The sequence below is a fragment of the Neoarius graeffei genome, chromosome 21, assembly GCF_027579695.1.
Source record: "Neoarius graeffei isolate fNeoGra1 chromosome 21, fNeoGra1.pri, whole genome shotgun sequence".
Taxonomy (NCBI): Eukaryota; Metazoa; Chordata; class Actinopteri; order Siluriformes; family Ariidae; genus Neoarius; species Neoarius graeffei.
In genome coordinates, this window is record NC_083589.1 from 52,370,804 (window position 1) to 52,392,508 (window position 21,705).

The window sequence follows — 21,705 nt, forward strand, 5'->3', positions numbered from 1 at the left end:
GCGCTGTTTTTGGCCGACGCAATTGCTCCAAAACGGGTTTTTGGTAAATAATTCCATAATGCTTTTCCTTCACACCACTTCCTTGTGATAGTGCGTTGCTGTTGTGGACACTTATTTCTCCAACTCATAATCGCTCATGTACAGCATAGCGCCACCTACTGACATGGGAAAAACCAAAAAATTTATTCTTCAAAAATCTATATCTCATCTTCTATTTACTCAATTGTCATCAAACTTCATACGCAAACTCTTCATAGCTCACCTGACATGTACGCCAAATTTTGTGCACTTTCGCCCCTGGGGGTTATTATTATTATTTTTCTGTCGCATTTGACCTTATTTGAGGCATTTCCCCATGCACGAAAACTCATGAAATTTGATACACACATCAGTCACTGTAACCGCTTCTCAGCCACAGATGTTTGGCCCCGGGCGTGGCCCAGGGACTTCATAGCGCCCCCTGATTGAAACAAGTATCTTCAGAACTTATGGCCAGAACCTTACTCAGAACCCTTAGATCAGTACAAAAATGACATGAATCATGATAGTTGTCCTAGCAACACACACACACTGCAGACACAGGGAAGCTAAGATGACTTTAAATTACAGCGTGAGATGGAGATAAGGAGGAGACACATGTATAGTTTTGTACATATATAAATGTACATTTTCACACCACAGAAACACACACACACACACACACACACACACACACACACACACACACACACACACACACACTTTAGTGTTTGTCTGTCTGTCTCTCATCCGTCAAGCAGTCATGGCATTTGCAACATGCACATCACCTTTGAACATTTGATGAATATATGACATGTGACTGTTTTGTTGGGTGGCGGAATGTCCTGGGTTGCGGAACCACATGGGCGAGGGCCCGTCAAGGCCGCTAGCGGCTTTAATTAGGGCCCGAGCCCTATAGGGCGAAGGCCCTATTGTTCTTGTAAGAGTTCACTATTATTATTCTTCCGTCTTCTTCTTCTTCTTCTTCCGTCTTCTTCCGTCTTCTTCTTCTTCTTTATTTTTCTCCGCTGTTGGGCCATTTTCGGGGCGCTTGCCATGGGCGAAAACGCACCAAATTTGGCACCAGTTCCGAGAATTGCCACCGCTACTCAGAACCAAAAGCCCAAACTTGGCCGGGGCTCAGGGCCTCTATAGCGCCCCCTAAGTCGTTGTGATTTTGGCCTCCCGCATTAAGGTGCCTGGGTGCCGTGTAGTTTGTAGTAGTGGCATGCCATTTGGTACGCATATGTATCTCACTAAGCCGGACAAAAATGTAATGCCAATGCATTAGCCACGCCCAACAGGAAGTGAGGTAATTTCACTTTTGTGCGAAATGCATGGCCACGAATACGGCGCAACTCCTCCTAGACCGTTCATAGGAATGTCAGCAAAATTGATACACATCATCTACAGACATGGCTGACAAAAGTTACTAAATAAGTTTCACGTAGGATCAACCGTTCAGAAGTTATACGTCAATCAATTTTCGATGCAAAATTTTACATGCTTAAAAATTCATCACAAATCTTCTGATTGCTCAAAACTGCTCATACTTCACACGCAAATCACTCATTGGGCTTCTGACATGTTACCCAATTTCTGTGATATTTCGCCACTGGGGGCGCTATTTTTGGGCAAAAAATCCAATCTTTCCTCAAATTTGGTCAAACTTCACGGCCACCCTCTTACTACCTCCCATGTCATGTATTCCACATTTTGGTAATTTTCGTCCATGGGGGGCGCTGTTTTTGGCCGACGCAATTGCTCCAAAACGGGTTTTTGGTAAATAATTCCATAATGCTTTTCCTTCACACCACTTCCTTGTGATAGTGCGTTGCTGTTGTAGACACTTATTTTTCCAACTCATAATCGCTCATGTACAGCATAGCGCCACCTACTGACATGGGAAAAACCAAAAAATTTATTCTTCAAAAATCTATATCTCATCTTCGATTTACTCAATTGTCATCAAACTTCATAGGCAAACTCTTCCTAGCTCACCTGACATGTACGCCAAATTTTGTGCACTTTCACCCCTGGGGGTGCTGGTTATGGCAGAAATGATATTGCAGCTTCTGATTTGTCAAACTTGGCAAGCAAACTCTTTACAAGACCCTTTTTGGGGCGCTTGCCATGGTCGACTTCGCATGAAATTTGGCTCCTTTTTCTTAGACTGCCACCGCTACTGAGAACCAGAAGCCCAGATCCAGGCAGGCCTCAGGGCCTCTATAGCGCCCCCTAACTCGTTGTGATTTTGGCCTCCCTCATTAAGGTGCCTGGTTGCCATGTAGTTTGTAGTAGTGGCATGCCATTTGGTACGCATATGTATCTCACTAAGCCGGACAAAAATGTAATGCCAATGCATTAGCCACGCCCAACAGGAAGTGAGGTAATTTCACTTTTGTGCGAAATGCATGGCCACGAAGACGGCGCAACTCCTCCTAGGCCGTTCATAGGAATGTCACCAAAATTGATACACATCATCTAGAGACATGGCTGACAAAAGTTCCTAAATACGTTTCACGTAGCATCAACCGTTCAGAAGTTATTCGTCAATCAATTTTCAATGCAAAATTTTACATGCTTAAAAATTCATAACAAATCTTCAAATTGCTCAAAACTGCTCATACTTCACACGCAAATCTCTCATTGGGCATCTGACATGTTACCCAATTTCTGTGATATTTCGCCACTGGGGGCGCTATTTTTGGGCAACAAATCCAATCTTTCCTCAAATTTGGTCAAACTTCACGGCCACCCTCTTACTACCTCCCATGTCATGTACACCACATTTTGGGAATTTTCGTCCATGGGGGGCGCTGTTTTTGGCCAACGCAATTGCTCCAAAACGGGTTTTTGGTAAATACTTCCATAATGCTTCTCCTTCACACCACTACCTTGTGATAGTACGTTGCTGTTGTAGACACTTATTTTTCCAACTCATAATCGCTCATGTACAGCATAGCGCCACCTACTGACATGGGAAAAACCAAAAAATTTATTCTTCAAAAATCAATATCTCATCTTCTATTTTCTCAATCTTGATCAAACTTGATACGCACTCTCTTAACAGGTCACCTGACATATGTGCCAAATTTTCTGAAATTTTGCCACTGGGGGCGCTGTTTTCAGGCAACAATTTATATCTCGGCTTCTGATTGGTCAAACTTGACAACACAACTCTTCATAGGTCCCTTGACATGTATACCAAATTTGGTGAACTTTCACCACTGGGGGCGCTCATTGCGCTGTAGCAGTTGCAGGAGAGGTCTTTACAATCATGAGGCACCAGGAGTATGTTGTTTTGGTTGCCTTAAACACACATGACTTGTGGGGAATGGGTAGGCAGTCGGGAGCAAGTGTTGTAGCGTTACATACAGACTAATAGATGTCTAACAGAAGACAATCCTATGTAGCTATAGCTTGGTGACTGATGAGGTAAATACATTAATTTGGTTGGGAAGCCATGGCATAAAATCTTCTGTCCATGACAACATCTCAGCGCACCGTGTACTCTGTGTCCAATTCTGTGCTTTGTCGCCATTGTGGGAGTAATGTCTCTTGCCGAAGAAGCTGTGGAAGGTCTTTCGCGGGGACGCATGCCCCCGCCCCCCTTAGCCGCTGGCGCGAGGGCCCGTCGAGGCCGCTTGCGGCTTTAATTAGGGCCCGAGCCCTATGGGCGAAGGCCCTATTGTTCTTGTAAGAGTTCACTATTATTATTCTTCTGTCTTCTTCTTCTTCTTCTTCTTCCGTCTTCTTCTTCTTCTTTATTTTTCTCCGCTGTTGGGCCATTTTCGGGGCGCTTGCCATGGGCGAAAACGCACCAAATTTGGCACCAGTTCCGAGAATTGCCACCGCTACTCAGAACCAGAAGCCCAAACTTGGCCGGGGCTCAGGGCCTCCATAGCGCCCCCTAAGTCGTTGTGATTTTGGCCTCCCGCATTAAGGTGCCTGGTTGCCATATAGTTTGTAGTAGTGGCATGCAATTTGGTACGCATATGTATCTCACTAAGCCGGACAAAAATGTAATGCCAATGCATTAGCCACGCCCAACAGGAAGTGAGGTAATTTCACTTTTGTGCGAAATGCATGGCCACGAAGACGGCGCAACTCCTCCTAGACCGTTCATAGGAATGTCACCAAAATTGATACACATCATCTACAGACATGGCTGACAAAAGTTACTAAATACGTTTCACGTAGGATTAACCGTTCAGAAGTTATACGTCAATCAATTTTCGATGCAAAATTTTACATGCTTAAAAATTCATAACAAATCTTCTGATTGCTCAAAACTGCTCATACTTCACACGCAAATCATTCATTGAGCTTCTGACATGTTACCCAATTTCTGTGATATTTCGCCACTGGGGGCGCTATTTTTGGGCAAAAATTCCAATCTTTCCTCAATTTTGGTCAAACTTCACGGCCACCCTCTTACTACCTCCCATTTCATTTATTCCACGTTTTGGAAATTTTCGTCCATGGGGGGCGCTGTTTTTGGCCGACGCAATTGCTCCAAAACGGGTTTTTGGTAAATAATTCCATAATGCTTTTCCTTCCCACCACTTCCTTGTGATAGTACGTTGCTGTTGTAGACACTTATTTTTCCAACTCATGATCGCTCATGTACAGCATAGCGCCACCTACTGACATGGGAAAAACCAAAAAATTTATTCTTCAAAAATCTATATCTCATCTTCTATTTACTCAATTGTCATCAAACTTCATACGCAAACTCTTCATAGCTCACCTGACATATACGCCAAATTTTGTGCACTTTCGCCCCTGGGGGTGCTGGTTATGGCAAAAATGATATTGCAGCTTCTGATTTGTCAAACTTGCCAAGCAAACTCTTTACAAGACCCTTATTGGGGCGCTTGCCATGGTCGACAACGCACGAAATTTGGCTCCTTTTTCTTAGACTGCCACCGCTACTGAGAACCAGAAGCCCAGATCCAGGCGGGCCTCTATAGCGCCCCCTAACTAGTTGTGATTTTGGCCTCCCGCATTAAGGTGCCTGGTTGCCATGTAGTTTGTAGTAGTGGCATGCCATTTGGGACGCATATGTATCTCACTACGCCGGACAAAAATGTAATGCCAATGCATTAGCCACGCCCAACAGGAAGTGAGGTAATTTCACTTTTGTGCGAAATGCATGGCCACGAAGACGGTGCAACTCCTCCTAGACCGTTCATAGGAATGTTACCAAAATTGATACACATCATCTACAGATATGGCTGACAAAAGTTACTAAATAGGTTTCACGTAGCATAAACCGTTCAGAAGTTATACGTCAATCAATTTTCAATGCAACATTTTACATGCTTATAAATTCATAACAAATCTTCTACTTGCTCAAAACTGCTCATACTTCACACGCACATCACTCATTGGGCTTCTGACATGTTACCCACTTTCTGTGATAATTCGCCACTGGGGGCGCTATTTTTGGGCAAAAATTCCAGTCTTTCCTCAAATTTGGTCAAACTTCACGGCCACCCTCTTCCTACCTCCCATGTCATGTATACCACATTTTGGGAATTTTCGTCCATGGGGGGCGCTGTTTTTGGCCGACGCAATTGCTCCAAAACGGGTTTTTGGTAAATAATTCCATAATGCTTTTCCTTCACACCACTACCTTGTGATAGTGCGTTGCTGTTGTAGACACTTATTTTTCCAACTCATAATCGCTCATGTACAGCATAGCGCCACCTACTGACATGGGAAAAACCAAAAATTTTATTCTTCAAAAATCTATATCTCATCTTCTATTTACTCAATTGTCATCAAACTTCATACGCAAACTCTTCATAGCTCACCTGACATGTACGCCTAATTTTGTGCACTTTCACCCCTGGGGGTGCTGGTTATGGCAAAAATGATATTGCAGCTTCTGATTTGTCAAACTTGGCAAGCAAACTCTTTACAAGACCCTTATTAGGGCGCTATTATTATTAGGGCCTGAGCACCGTACAGTGCGAGACCCTATCGTTGCCATGTGTCCAATTCTGTTCCTTGTCGCCATTGCGGGAGTAATGTCTCTTGCCGAAGAAGCTGTGGAAGGTATTTCGCGGGGACGCATGCCCCCGCCCCCCCTTGGCCGCTGGCGCGAGGGCCCGTCGAGGCCGCTTGCGGCTTTAATTATTATTATTATTATTATTATTATTATCAGTAGCGGTCGGTAGGCCGATCATCATTACTAGGCTATTGTTATAACTGGAAGTAGCATCAGACTTCTAATGTGAGCTTGCAGGCATTATTAGGGCCCGAGCCCTATAGGGCGAAGGCCCTATTGTTCTTGTAAGAGTTCACTATTATTATTCTTCCGTCTTCTTCTTCTTCTTCTTCTTCTTTATTTTTCTCCGCTGTTGGGCCATTTTCGGGGCGCTTGCCATGGGCGAAAACGCACCAAATTTGGCACCAGTTCCGAGAATTGCCACCGCTACTCGGAACCAAAAGCCCAAACTTGGCTGGGGCTCAGGGCCTCTATAGCGCCCCCTAAGTCGTTGTGATTTTGGCCTCCCGCTTTAAGGTGCCTGGGTGCCGTGTAGTTTGTAGTAGTGGCATGCCATTTGGTACGCATATGTATCTCACTAAGCCGGACAAAAATGTAATGCCAATGCATTAGCCACGCCCAACAGGAAGTGAGGTAATTTCACTTTTGTGCGAAATGCATGGCCACGAAGACGGCGCAACTCCTCCTAGACCGTTCATAGGAATGTCACCAAAATTGATACACATCATCTACAGACATGGCTGCCAAAAGTTACTAAATACGTTTCACGTAGGGTAAACCGTTCAGAAGTTATACGTCAATCAATTTTCGATGCAAAATTTTACATGCTTAAAAATTCATAACAAATCTTCTGATTGCTCAAAACTGCTCATACTTCACACGGAAATCACTCATTGGGCTTCTGACATGTTACCCAATTTCTGTGATATTTCGCCACTGGGGGCGCTATTTTTGGGCAAAAAATCCAATCTTTCCTCAAATTTGGTCAAACTTCACGGCCACCCTCTTACTACCTCCCATGTCATGTATACCACATTTTGGGAATTTTCGTCCATGGGGGGCGCTGTTTTTGGCCGACGCAATTGCTCCAAAACGGGTTTTTGGTAAATAATTCCATAATGCTTTCCCTTCACACCACTACCTTGTGATAGTACGTTGCTGTTGTAGACACTTATTTTTCCAACTCATAATCGCTCATGTACAGCATAGCGCCACCTACTGACATGGGAAAAACCAAAAAATTTATTCTTCAAAAATCTATATCTCATCTTCTATTTACTCAATTGTCATCAAACTTCATACCCAAACTCTTCATAGCTCACCTGACATATACGCCAAATTTTGTGCACTTTCGCCCCTGGGGGTGCTGGTTATGGCAAAAATGATATTGCAGCTTCTGATTTGTCAAACTTGGCAAGCAAACTCTTTACAAGACCCTTATTGGGGCGCTTGCCATGGTCGACAACGCACGAAATTTGGCTCCTTTTTCTTAGACTGCCACCGCTACTGAGAACCAGAAGCCCAGATCCAGGCGGGCCTCAGGGCCTCTTTAGCGCCCCCTAAGTCGTTGTTATTTTGGCCTCCCGCATAAAGGTGCCTGGGTGCCATGTAGTTTGTAGTAGTGGCATGCCATTTGGTACGCATATGTATCTCACTAAGCCGGACAAAAATGTAATGCCAATGCATTAGCCACGCCCAACAGGAAGTGAGGTAATTTCACTTTTGTGCGAAATGCATGGCCACGAAGACGGCGCAACTCCTCCTAGGCCGTTCATAGGAATGTCACCAAAATTGATAGCCCTCATCTACAGACATGGCTGACAAAAGTTCCTAAATATGTTTCACGTAGGATAAGCTGTTCAGAAGTTATACGTCAATCAATTTTCAATGCAAAATTTTACATGCTTAAAAATTCATTACAACTCTTCTAATTGCTCAAAACTGCTCATACTTCACACGCAAATCACTCATTGGGCTTCTGACATGCTACCCAATTTCTGTGATATTTCGCCACTGGGGGCGCTATTTTTGGGCAAAAATTCCAATCTTTCCTCAAATTTGGTCAAACTTCACGGCCACCCTCTTACTACCTCCCATGTCATGTATACCACATTTTGGGATTTTTCGTCCATGTGGGGCGCTGTTTTTGGCCGACGCAATTGCTCCAAAACGGGTTTTTGGTAAATAATTCCATAATGCTTTTCCTTCACACCACTACCTTGTGATAGTACGTTGCTGTTGTAGACACTTATTTTTCCAACTCATAATCGCTCATGTACAGCATAGCGCCACCTACTGACATGGGAAAAACCAAAACATTTATTCTTCAAAAATCAATATCTCATCTTCTATTTACTCAGTCTTGATCAAACTTGATACGCACACTCTTAACAGGTCACCTGACATATCTCCCAAATTTTGTGAACTTTTGCCACTGGGGGCGCTGTTTTCAGGCAACAATTTTTATCCCGGCTTCTGATTGATCAAACTTGATCAAACTTGACACAACAACTCTTCATAGGTCCCTTGACATTTATACCAAATTTGGTGAACTTTCACCACTGGGGGCGCTCATTGCGCTGTAGCAGTTGCAGGAGAGGTGTTTACAATCATGAGGCACCAGGAGTATGTTGTTTTGGTTGCCTTAAACACACATGACTTGTGGGGGATGGGTAGGCAGTCGGGAGCAAGTGTTGTAGCGTTACATACAGACTAATAGATGTCTAACAGAAGACAATCCTATGTAGCTATAGCTTGGTGACTGATGAGGTAAATACATTAATTTGGTTGGGAAGCCATGGCATAAAATGTTCTGTCCATGACAACGTCTCAGCGCACCGTGTACTCTGTGTCCAATTCTGTGCTTTGTCCCCATTGTGGGAGTAATGTCTCTTGCCGAAGAAGCTGTGGAAGGTATTTCGCGGGGACGCATGCCCCCGCCCCCCTTGGCCGCTGGCGCGAGGGCCCGTCGAGGCCGCTTGCGGCTTTAATTATTATTATTATTATTATTATTAGGGCCCGAGCCCTATGGGCGAAGGCCCTATTGTTCTTGTAAGAGTTCACTATTATTATTCTTCCGTCTTCTTTATTTTTCTCCGCTGTTGGGCCATTTTCGGGGCACTTGCCATGGGCGAAAACACACGAAATTTGGCACCAGTTCCGAGAATTGCCACCGCTACTCAGACCCAAAAGCCCAAACTTGGCCGGGGCTCAGGGCCTCTATAGCGCCCCCTAAGTCGTTGTGATTTTGGTCTCCCGCATTAAGGTGCCTGGTTGCCATGTAGTTAGTAGTAGTGGCATGCCATTTGGTACGCATATGTATCTCACTAAGCCGGACAAAAATGTAATGCCAGTGCATTAGCCACGCCCAACAGGAAGTGAGGTAATTTCACTTTTGTGCGAAATGCATGGCCACGAAGACGGCGCAACTCCTCCTAGACCGTTCATAGGAATGTCACCAAAATTGATACACATCATCTACAGACATGGCTGACAAAAGTTACTAAATACGTTTCACGTAGGATGAACCGTTCAGAAGTTATACGTCAATCAATTTTCGATGCAAAATTTTACATGCTTAAAAATTCATAACAAATCTTCTGATTGCTCAAAACTGCTCATACTTCACACGCAAATCACTCATTGGGCTTCTGACATGTTACCCAATATCTGTGATATTTCGCCACTGGGGGCGCTATTTTTGGGCAAAAAATCCAATCTTTCCTCAAATTTGGTCAAACTTCACGGCCACCCTCTTACTACCTCCCATGTCATGTATACCACATTTTGGGAATTTTCGTCCATGGGGGGCGCTGTTTCTGGCCGACGCAATTGCTCCAAAACGGGTTTTTGGTAAATAATTCCATAATGCTTTTCCTTCACACCACTACCTTGTGATAGTACGTTGCTGTTGTAGACGCTTATTTTTCCAACTCATAATCGCTCATGTACAGCATAGCGCCACCTTCTGACATGGGAAAAACCAAAAAATTTATTCTTCAAAAATCTATATCTCATCTTCTATTTACTCAATTGTCATCAAACTTCATACGCAAACTCTTCATAGCTCACCTGACATGTACGCCAAATTTTGTGCACTTTCGCCCCTGGGGGTGCTGGTTATGGCAGAAATGATATTGCAGCTTCTGATTTGTCAAATTTGGCAAGCAAACTCTTTACAAGACCCTTATTGGGGCGCTTGCCATGGTCGACAACGCACGAAATTTGGCTCCTTTTTCTTAGACTGCCACCGCTACTGAGAACCAGAAGCCCAGATCCAGGCGGGCCTCAGGGCCTCTATAGCGCCCCCTAAGTTGTTGTGATTTTGGCCTCCCGCATTAAGGTGCCTGGTTGCCATGTAGTTTGTAGTAGTGGCATGCCATTTGGTACGCATATGTATCTCACTAAGCCGGACAAAAATGTAATGCCAATGCATTAGCCACGCCCAACAGGAAGTGAGGTAATTTCACTTTTGTGCGAAATGCATGGCCACGAAGACGGCGCAACTCCTCCTAGACCGTTCATAGGAATGTCACCAAAATTGATACACATCATCTTCAGACATGGCTGCCAAAAGGTACTTAATACGTTTCGCGTAGCATAAACCGTTCAGAAGTTATACATCAATCAATTTTCAATGCAAAATTTTACATGCTTAACAATTCATAACAAATCTTCTAATTGCTCAAAACTGCTCATACTTCACACGCAAATCCCTCATTGCGCTTCTGACGTGTTACCCAATTTCTGTGATATTTTGCCACTGGGGGCGCTATTTTTGGGCAAAAAATCCAATCTTTCCTCTTTTCCTTCACACCACTACCTTGTGATAGTACGTTGCTGTTGTAGACACTTATTTTTCCACCTCATAATCGCTCATGTACAGCATAGCGCCACCTACTGACATGGGAAAAACCAAAATATTTATTCTTCAAAAATCTATATCTCATCTTCTATTTACTCACTTGTCATCAAACTTCATACGCAAACTCTTCATAGCTCACCTGACATATACGCCAAATTTTGTGCACTTTCGCCCCTGGGGGTGCTGGTTATGGCAAAAATGATATTGCAGCTTCTGATTTGTCAAACTTGGCAAGCAAACTCTTTACAAGTCCCTTATTGGGGCGCTTGCCATGGTCGACAACGCACGAGATTTGGCTCCTTTTTCTTAGACTGCCACCGCTACTGAGAACCAGAAGCCCAGATCCAGGCGGGCCTCAGGGCCTCTATAGCGCCCCCTAACGTGTTGTGATTTTTGCCTCTCGCATTAAGGTGCCTGCTTGGCATATAGTTTCTAGTTATTATTATTATTATTATTAGGGCCCGAGCACCGTCCAGTGCAAGACCCTATTGTTTTTGAAGGATTATTATTATTATTTTTATTATTAGGCCCCGAGCACCGTATAGTGCGAGACCCTATTGTTGCCATGTGTCCAATTCTGTGCTTTGTCGCCATTGTGGGAGTAATGTCTCTTGCCGAGGAAGCTGTGGAAGGTCTTTCGTGGGGACGCATGCCCCCGCCCCCCTTGGCCGCTGGCGCGAGGGCCCGTCGAGGCCGCTTGCGGCTTTAATTATTATTACTATTATTATTATGAGTAGTGGTAGGCCTATTATCATTACTAGACTATAGCTATATAATTATGAGGTTACATGTTTTGCTGTTATTATTATTATTATTATTATTATTATTATCATCAGTAGGCCTATTATCATTACTAGGCTATTGCTATAACTGGGAATTGGCACTAGACCTCTGATATGAATTTATGCTTTACTATTGTTATTATTACTAGGCCTAATAATAGGCATATCATCTGCATGTTTTCCAGAAGCTTGCAGGTAGGCGATGTTAATGTGAGACCTGAGCCTGCTTTGCCTTGCAAAGATCCTCAATTCTTGGTGCAATGTCTGATAAACATAGCCTCAAATCATCCTCGATTTGTGCACGATTGCGGTATTTCGTTTTGAGTGCAGTCATTTTTGAGAATCCTGCCTCACACAAATATGGGTCGCAGGCAAGCTGGAGCCTATCCCAGCTGACTACGGGTGAAAGGCGGGGTACACCCTGGACAAGTCGCCAGGTCAACACAGAGCTGACACATAGACACAGACAACCATTCACACTCACACCTACGGTCAATTTAGAGTCACCAGTTAGCCTAACCTGCATGTCTTTGGACTGTGGAGGAAACCGGAGCATCCGGAGGAAACCCACACAGACACAGGGAGAACATGCAAACTCCACACAGAAAGACCCCGTCGGCCACGGGGCTCGAACCCAGAACCTTCTTGCTGTGAGGTGACAGCGCTAACCACTACACCACCGTACCGCCCACCATGGAACCAGTAACTAGACAAATAAAGGCAATCTAATAACATCACATTTTAGCTTACATCCGATATTTGAACATTGAAAAAGACTATATAGCCCAATATTTGTTTTTGTACCGTTATCAGTAACGTGAGCCTAGCCACCGGACAATCCTAGTGCACAGTGTATGCTGGGATTTGGGAAAGGGGCGAATAAATATGCTTTAAATATAGTACACCATAAGAAATCATGTGAGGTTAGCTCGCACTTACTGTAAGCTGTTAAATATTTTTTTGTGTGTGGTTTGTTTTTTAAAAGAATCGGATAGTCCTAATACGTACAAATCAATATTGAGAATTAAAAAATAAAATAAAATCAGCTGTCTGATGAACCAACACTAAATTATTCATTCATTCATTCATTCATTCAGCTTTTCCTGGTGGGTTCATCAAGATTTAGCTTGCTGTAAATGAAGTCTCATAGATTTAGTCAATCCCAAAGTCAAGCTAAAATCCAGTGCCATGAAGTGACATGAAGTACACAGTGCCCTGCCCTATACGTGTGAGAGAGAGAGATGGGAGTAGTTATGAGAAACCCTATCCGGAGAGCATGGGTGAAGCCGTAAGATTTCTGGAGAGTCAGATGGACACTGACCTCCGAGCACAGTCACAAAACTGACTCTTCACATAAGAATACACAAGCATCTCTATTTACAGCAACGACAAACAAACATCGAGAAGCCATGTGGGAAAACTGAAATTCACGTACATATCAACACAATGAGTGCTGTCAGCAAAAATGCTGGTACATTCCAGTCTAACACACACCTCTGTGAATTTGCTTATGATGCTCATCCAAAAGGGCAAAATATAATCAGAGTTGAGTGTGTGTTGCTGTGGAGCAACAAACAAACAAGGCATGAGACAAACACACAGTCCTAAATCTGCTGAGACAAACTTGGAACATTTGACCGAGGCCTGGATGTATTTACACACAAGCTTAAGAGGGCAACACAGGTGTCTCAGGTGTCTCAAAGAACTTCACACTGGGGTCAGTTGAGGAGTCATGCATCATGTTGTGTTAGTCATGATGATAAGGAGCATAAAAACACATATTATATGGACAGGAAGTGTTTTACTGAGAAATACACCACTCATATTTTTCATACGAGCTACAGTACATCCGGGACATGGAGAACCAAAACCGTGACGTAAATCTCTATATGTCACATTGGAGGAAATTGGTGAATTGTTTTGATAAATTTGGGGACTTTTTATTTGTGAACGTGTCTATATAATAAGAAGAAAATCACACACTGACTTGAAGATATGAAGTTTATCTTCTCGCGTTGAAAAACCAGCATTTTTCATACGAAATACATCGCGGATCTGAGTGACATATTTACATAACATTGCCTGGCTTTTTTTCGTGGTATATCAGCTAGCATGATACTGAATGAATCGAAGATGAGACTATATCTGATATCTCATCTCATCTCATTATTTGTAGCCGCTTTATCCTGTTCTACAGGGTCGCAGGCAAGCTGGAGCCTATCCCAGCTGACTACGGGCGAAAGGCGGGGTACACCCTGGACAAGTCGCCAGGTCATCACAGGGCTGACACATAGACACAGACAACCATTCACACTCACATTCACACCTACGCTCAATTTAGAGTCACCAGTTAACCTAACCTGCATGTCTTTGGACTGTGGAGGAAACCGGAGCACCCGGAGGAAACCCACGCGGACACGGGGAGAACATGCAAACTCCATACAGAAAGACCCCGTCGGCCACGGGGCTCGAACCCAGAACCTTCTTGCTGTGAGGTGACAGTGCTCACCACTACACCGCCCCATAAAAATAATTTGAATAATTATAATGTTTATTAACAGAAAAAAAAAAAAAAAATCACACATGCTGTAGCTTTAACAGTAGCCAAACCCATCAAAACACACCATAGCAATCAGAGGAATAAAACAATTTGGAAAAGTCTAAGGAAAATAATCAACTTCTGGGTTGTAACAGTTACTCTGTTTCACATCGGGATGCATCACACACCCCATAACCCCCCACAGCCCCCTGGTTCGTTCATCATTTTCCTAGAACAGCATGACCCCAGGTATTATTTTCCAAATTCTAGGTCTGTGGATGTCTCGTATTTCATCTCATCTCATTATCTCTAGCCGCTTTATCCTGTTCTACAGGGTCGCAGGCAAGCTGGAGCCTATCCCAGCTGACTACGGGTGAAAGGCGGGGTACACCCTGGACAAGTCGCCAGGTCATCACAGGGCTGACACATAGACACAGACAACCATTCACACTCACATTCACACCTACGGTCAATTTAGAGTCACCAGTTAACCTAACCTGCATGTCTTTGGACTGTGGGGGAAACCGGAGCACCCGGAGGAAACCCACGCGGACACGGGGAGAACATGCAAACTCCGCACAGAAAGGCCCTCGCCGGCCACGGGGCTCGAACCCGGACCTTCTTGCTGTGAGACGACAGCGCTAGCACAGCCATTATTATTATTATTATTATTATTATTATAATACATACATACGCATTCCTTTCGGGTGTTCAACACGTCTTTCTCATTCAAAATTCTCTCAAAAACATCGCCTTGTTTACAAATTGTCACAGTTGCTCACTAGTATGGAAGTTTTACGTCTCCTAGGTGTTATGTCATGTTGTCCTGACAACCATGCAATATCCATCCATCCATCCATCCATCTGTAGCCGCTTATCCTGTCCAGGGTCGCAGGCAAGCTGGAGCCTATCCCAGCTGACTATGGGTGAGAGGCGGGGTACACCCTGGACAAGTCGCCAGATCATTGCAGGGCAGACACACAGAGACAAACAACCATTCACACTCACATTCACACCTACGGTCAATTTAGAGCCACCAATTAATCGAACCTGCATGTCTTTGGACTGTGGGGGAAACCGGAGCACCTGGAGGAAACCCACGTGGACACGGGGAGAACATGCAAACTCCACACAGAAAGACCCCGTCGGCCACAGGGCTCGAACCCAGACCTTCTTGCTGTGAGGTGACAGTGCTCACCACTACACCGCCCCATAAAAATAATTTGAATAATTATAATGTTTATTAACAGAAAAAAAAAATCACACATGCTTTAGCTTTAACAGTAGCCAAACTCATCAAAACACACCATAGCAATCAGAGGAATAAAACAATTTGGAAAAGTCTAAGGAAAATAATCAACTTCTGGGTTGTAACAGAAGTTTCCTGCCTGTTTCACATCGGGATGCATCACACACCCCATAACCCCCCACAGCCCCCTGGTTCGTTCATTATTTTCCTAGAACAGCATGACCCCAGGTATTATTTTCTAAATTCTAGGTCTGTGAATGTCTCGTATTTAAATGGGAAAAACGTGAATTCTGTGAAATCTATATAACTGGAATCAGCCATTAGTGAAGAGGTCACCATTTCAGCATCACACAAAGGAACTGAGAGAGACACCTTCTGTGGTCCGTGATCCGCAGTTAGACAAATTGGCTCATTTTATTAGTTTGAATGTAAACTCCTCTCACTGCTCATTACTCAAAGCTGACACAGTCCCACACAGCATGAGAAATCCCCCCCCCCCACACCTCACACGCAGAGCTCACAGCTGATCGGAGACACATGCCACACACCACAACACACACACTTCCTCCTCAGAGCTGGTTAGCACAAGGATTATCAGCAGCTCACTTCCACACTGTGTTATGTCACTGCCCCATTCACCCTCATTCCTTCACTTTTACTTCTCATGGAGACAATATATTGCTCACACCATGTCTCACAGCTCAGACCCCAAAACACACACTTGGACCAAAGTCAAGACCACCAAAGAAGTTTTATCTTTAAAAGCTTTGATCACATGCTCTCATCTTGCGATTCTGAAACGTTGATGCGGGTGGGCGCCATGTCAGCGCTGACCAGAAACATGTGTGCAGTCGTAAATCGCCCCTCCTCTATGAGGTCTCTTAGCCAACTGCAAGCCAGCCTTGAGCCTGTCCTCCTAAAATACCCTCACAAAGACACCCATCATAAATAAACAATACTTACTCACTATATTTAACAACGACTTAAAAGGGGTGACTGGGGACCAGGCAAAGTGACCATGTTGATTTATATCCAGGATAAACATAGATATAAATTACACAGATTTTTGTTTTGATGTTTACAGTGTGCCTACCGAAATGGACAATATTGGTGATTTTTTTTTAAATTAATTAATTTATTTTTAATTTGCATGAAATCCTGTTGTGTGTGAAGGATCTCAGTCATGCAGGTCATGGTGAAGGTCAAGCATTTGAATGACTGGATCTCTATTCTTTTCTTAACGCAATGAGACAGTGAGGCATTCCTGCAACACAAATTCTCTCTATTACTCTGTGAATCCCATGACATATGTTCAAACCCCCCCACCCCCCAAAAAAAACTCAATGAAATAAGAAAAGAGATTTGATGTCTGGTTGAACATTTGATTACTCAGTATCAAATACTGATCTAATACTTAAACTCTCTGACATGCGACATTTCTGAATGTCCAACACACCCAATCCAACTCATGAAGAACCTGATAAAGACCTTATTACTGGATCAAGCGTATTCATAAGTCTCAGAAATGGTACTGAGGACAAGAATTACAACCATGATCAAGTCAAAGTCCCTGTCATGCCAGAATCTGGTCTTCCCAGGCAGTCTCCTGTCCCAGTACTAACCAACTCTTTAAGGCACATTGGGCGGCGCCAATCTCCGTTTTGATAGCCCTCGGCCTCTTGGCTATACAGCTAGGATTATAGTGGTTGGCTAGTCCTCGCTCGCATCTGTATTGCAGCATGCCTTACCAGACAATAGTAGGTACCATTTTTACGATGGTCTTTGGTATGACCCAACCACGAGTAGAACTCGCAATCTCTCGGTCGAGAGGCGGACACGCTAACCACTAGGCCAACTCGCAGTCTACAACCACAACTTTAAATCTACAGTACCAGTCAAAAGTTGGACACAGCTTCTAAATCAATGTTTTTTTTCTTTATTTTATTCATTAAAAGTCACTTCATGTCTTAAAGTAATGATGGATGCCGTTTCTCTTTACTTAGTTGAGTAGGTCTTGGCATAATACTGTATGGATTACTCCAGCTGTGGATGGAATAGGGCTATTTACTGTATTTTTATTATTTACTATTTGATCTCACACACGTTAAGACGGCAAGGAATTGCACGAATTAACTTTTGACGAGGCACAACTGTTAATTGAAAAGCATTCCAGGTGACAACCTCATGAAGCTGGTTAAGATAACGCCAATAGCGTGTAAAGTGTCATCAAGGTAAACGCTGGCTATGCTGAAGAATCTAAAAATATTAAACTAAATATGTTTTTTTTTGACACTTTTTAGTTTACCACACAATTCCATAGTTTTGATGATGTCTTCAGTATTGTTTGACAATGTAGAAGGTAGTCCAAATACAGAAAGACCTACAGTATGAATGGCTGGAACATGCCTACTAAAGATACAACAATGCACCTTTAATGCAGCCAAAACAATACAGTTTGGTACTTTTACTTTTGAGAGTTTCTCTAAGCTCTTGTACGGGATTTCTAGGTTGTCTCACTCACAGAACCTTTGTAAGTGTCTCCAGGATCCTTGTTCCAAAAGTTGTGCACTTACTTCATTATGATCATGCCACGCTTCCAGTAAAGCGACAAGCTCTTCTGGGTGCTCGAGAAGCACTGTGCGGTCCCTCATCACAGATTTGTTCTTTTGGTCCTCTTGTCCAGGTCTGAAGCCTGTCCGGTTCACCACTGAGGTGTGGAAGATAAGAAATACAGCAAGCCCCAAGAGCACAAGGGGGGCCGCTCGCCATGTGCGCCTCAGCGTCCCGGGCCCCAGGATCCGGCGCAGCAGCATCCCGATGCCCAGACACATAGGGTACCATGGATGGGATGGGATGAGATGAGGTGAGATATTAGAGTTGCTCTTGCATCCTTCTGGTCGCTGATGCGCTCAGGATTAAACGCACACACAATTTAGGAGACCATCAAAGTTTCAGGGCTGCATTCAAACTTTTGGAGAAGGGAAGAAAAGAGAAAAAATAATGTCTCCAAGGCGATGCACGTTCAAAAACCTGGCCACATCCTCAGGCAGTGTAGGACACACTACAGAAGATGCAAGGAAGCTTGTGGGGGTAAAAGGGGTAGAATAAAAAAAGTGCTCTTTCTCTCTTCTTCTGCCTCCAGAAGCTGCTGAGTAGCAGAACTCCAGCACCGCCTCTCTCTCTCTCTCTCTCTCTCTCTCTCAGTCTGCTCCAAAACTGCGCTCCTGAGCTCTGGCCAGAAGGAACCGGGTGGAAAAGTAAAGGCTGGGATTAAAAGCGCACATGAAATCTCTCAGTAAGACAGTAAAACTTATTCCATGAGTAGAAAAGCGGGATCAGATGTTTTCGTCTGCTTGCTGTGTCGCGCGCAGCGGAGGAGCTTCTCCACCTGGTTTGCGTTAATGGAGAGAGAGAGAGAGAGAGAGAGAGAGAGAGAGAGGGGAGAGAGAGAGAGAGAGAGAGAGAGAGAGAGAGTGTGTGTGTGTGTAAACAGTTACTTCCTCTCTGGGCTCAGGGTTTGTGGACGGAGCTCCCGTTCCTGCTCTCAGAAAAGAAGGGAGCTTTTACAGAAGCCGCAGCGAAACTCAGCTTGGAGTTTTAAAACGGACACACACACGCACGCACGGATATTCCACTGACATAATTAGTAATGCAGTTCGTTAATTCTGTGCCTGCACCTTAACTAAGCACAACCTCAGTAACTTCTTGGGCTTTTTTATTTATTTTTTGTCGTTGTTAAACAACACTTTCCTTGTGGGGACCATCCAAATGTCCCTACAGAGTCAAAATTGTCAGATTTTACTGTCCTTGTGGGGACATTTGGTCCTCAGTAGTATACAAACAAACATATACACAGAGCACGTTTGTCTTACTCTTTTGTTTATTTATTTGTTGTTGATAAGAAACAACACCACTACTTTCCTTGTGGGGACCATCCAAATGTCCCTACAAAGTCAAAATTGTCAGATTTTACTGTCCTTGTGGGGACATTTGGTCCTCAGTAGTTTGTGTGTGTATATATATAAACAAACACACAGAGCACGTTTGTCTTACTATCTTTCTGAGGACATTCCGTTGACATAATTAGTAATGCAGTTAATTAATGCTGTGCCTGCACCTTAACCCCAGTAATGAAAAAGAAACTTTCTGCACTCATTTATTTATTTACTGGTTTTAAACAACAAGAAGTTCCTTGTGAGGACCATCCAAATGTCCCTACAAAGTCAAAATTGTCAACTTTTACTGTCCTTGTGGGGACATTTGGTCCTCAGTAGTATATAAACAAACATTTGTTTTACTATCTTTCTGAGGACATTCCATTGACAATTATTAATGCGGTTATTTAATGCTCTGCTTGCACCTTAACCTAACCCTAACCTTAACCCCAGTAATGAAAAATAAATTTTTTGGCTCTTTTTTTGTTTGTTTTGTTAAACAACAGCAGTAACAACAAGTTCCTTGTGAGGACCATCCAAATGTCCCTACAAAGTCAAAATTGTCAGATTTTACTGTCCTTGTGGGGACATTTGGTCCTCAGTAGTTTGTGTGTATGTATATATAAACAAACACACAGAGCACGTTTGTCTTACTATCTTTCTGAGGACATTCCGTTGACATAATTAGTAATGCAGTTAATTAATGCTGTGCCTGCACCTTAACCCCAGTAATGAAAAAGAAACTTTCTGCACTCATTTATTTATTTACTGGTTTTAAACAACAAGAAGTTCCTTGTGGGGACCATCCAAATGTCCCTACAAAGTCAAAATTGTCAGATTTTACTGCCCTTGTGGGAACATTCGGTCCTCAGTAGTATATAAACAAACACATTTGTTTTACTATCTTTCTGAGGACATTCCACTGACAATTATTAATGCGGTTATTTAATGCTCTGCTTGCACCTTAACCTAACCCTAACCTTAACCCCAGTAATGAAAAATACATTTTTTGGCTCTTTTTTTTGTTTGTTTTGTTAAACAACAGCAGTAACAACAAGTTCCTTGTGAGGACCATCCAAATGTCCCTACAAAGTAAAAATTGTCAACTTTTACTGTCTTTGTGGGGACATTTGGTCCTCAGTAGTATACAAACAAACACACACACACACACACACCATGGAAAAGTGTTACAAAGTCTACTTAAACAATTTTGGTTTAATTATTATAAATAATATTTTAATAATCTCATCTCATCTCATTATCTCTAGCCGCTTTATCCTTCTACAGGGTCGCAGGCAAGCTGGAGCCTATCCCAGCTGACTACGGGCGAAAGGCGGGGTACACCCTGGACAAGTCGCCAGGTCATCACAGGGCTGACACATAGACACAGACAACCATTCACACTCACATTCACACCTACGCTCAATTTAGAGTCACCAGTTAACCTAACCTGCATGTCTTTGGACTGTGGGGGAAACCGGAGCACCCGGAGGAAACCCACGCAGACACGGGGAGAACATGCAAACTCCACACAGAAAGGCCCTCGCCGGCCACGGGGCTCGAACCTGGACCTTCTTGCTGTGAGGCGACAGCGCTAACCACTACACCACCGTGCCGCCCTATTTTAATAATAGTATTTATTATTCTTATTCTTATTAACAACCATCATCATCATGAAATCAGGGTGCACACAAAATTCCTGGTTTTGACTTTATATAATCGATCATTCCTCTTTGAGTAAAGAAGAGTTTACTTCGGGATATACCTGAAAAAGGATACACAAAAAAAATCATGTCGACGAAAGGATTTATGCAATAAATAACACTTGATGGCATGATGTTGCAAACATATCAATAACATTTATCACAATTCTTGTTTTTAGCACTATTAATGCACATTCACATGTACAAAGCACATATATAGTTTTTTTTATCATTACATTTTTATCTGTATATTGTATAGTCGGCTAGTTCTTGGGATCTCTTTTTTTTTTTTCCTTCCTAAATTCTATTTTGTTGTACAGTGTGTCTTTTTCTTTTCGCATGTCTCATAACTTGCTGCTGAAACAAAGTTTCTCAGCTTGGGATCAAAAAAGTAAAATCAATCTATCTATCTATCTATCTATCTATCTATCTATCTATCTATCTATCTATCTATCTACAGTGGTGCTTGAAAATTTGTGAACCCTTTCGAATTTTCTATATTTCTGAATAAATATGACCTAAAACATCATCAGATTTTCACACAAGTCCTAAAAGTAGATAAAGAGAACCCAGTTAAACAAATGAGACAAAAATAT

The 21,705-nt window shown here is 43.2% G+C and overlaps 1 protein-coding gene across 1 annotated transcript in view; it reads right to left on the reverse strand.

Annotated features, from left to right (window-relative positions):
* Window positions 1-18,907, reverse strand: part of cped1 (cadherin-like and PC-esterase domain containing 1) — a 208,136-nt gene extending 189,229 nt beyond the window's left edge. Inside the window, exon 1 of the mRNA XM_060903332.1 lies at window positions 18,045-18,907. Within this exon, the coding sequence (XP_060759315.1) occupies window positions 18,045-18,302 (258 nt within the window). The 5' untranslated portion in view covers window positions 18,303-18,907. The remainder of the gene's footprint in view (window positions 1-18,044) is intronic.
* Window positions 18,908-21,705: the final 2,798 nt, after the last annotated feature.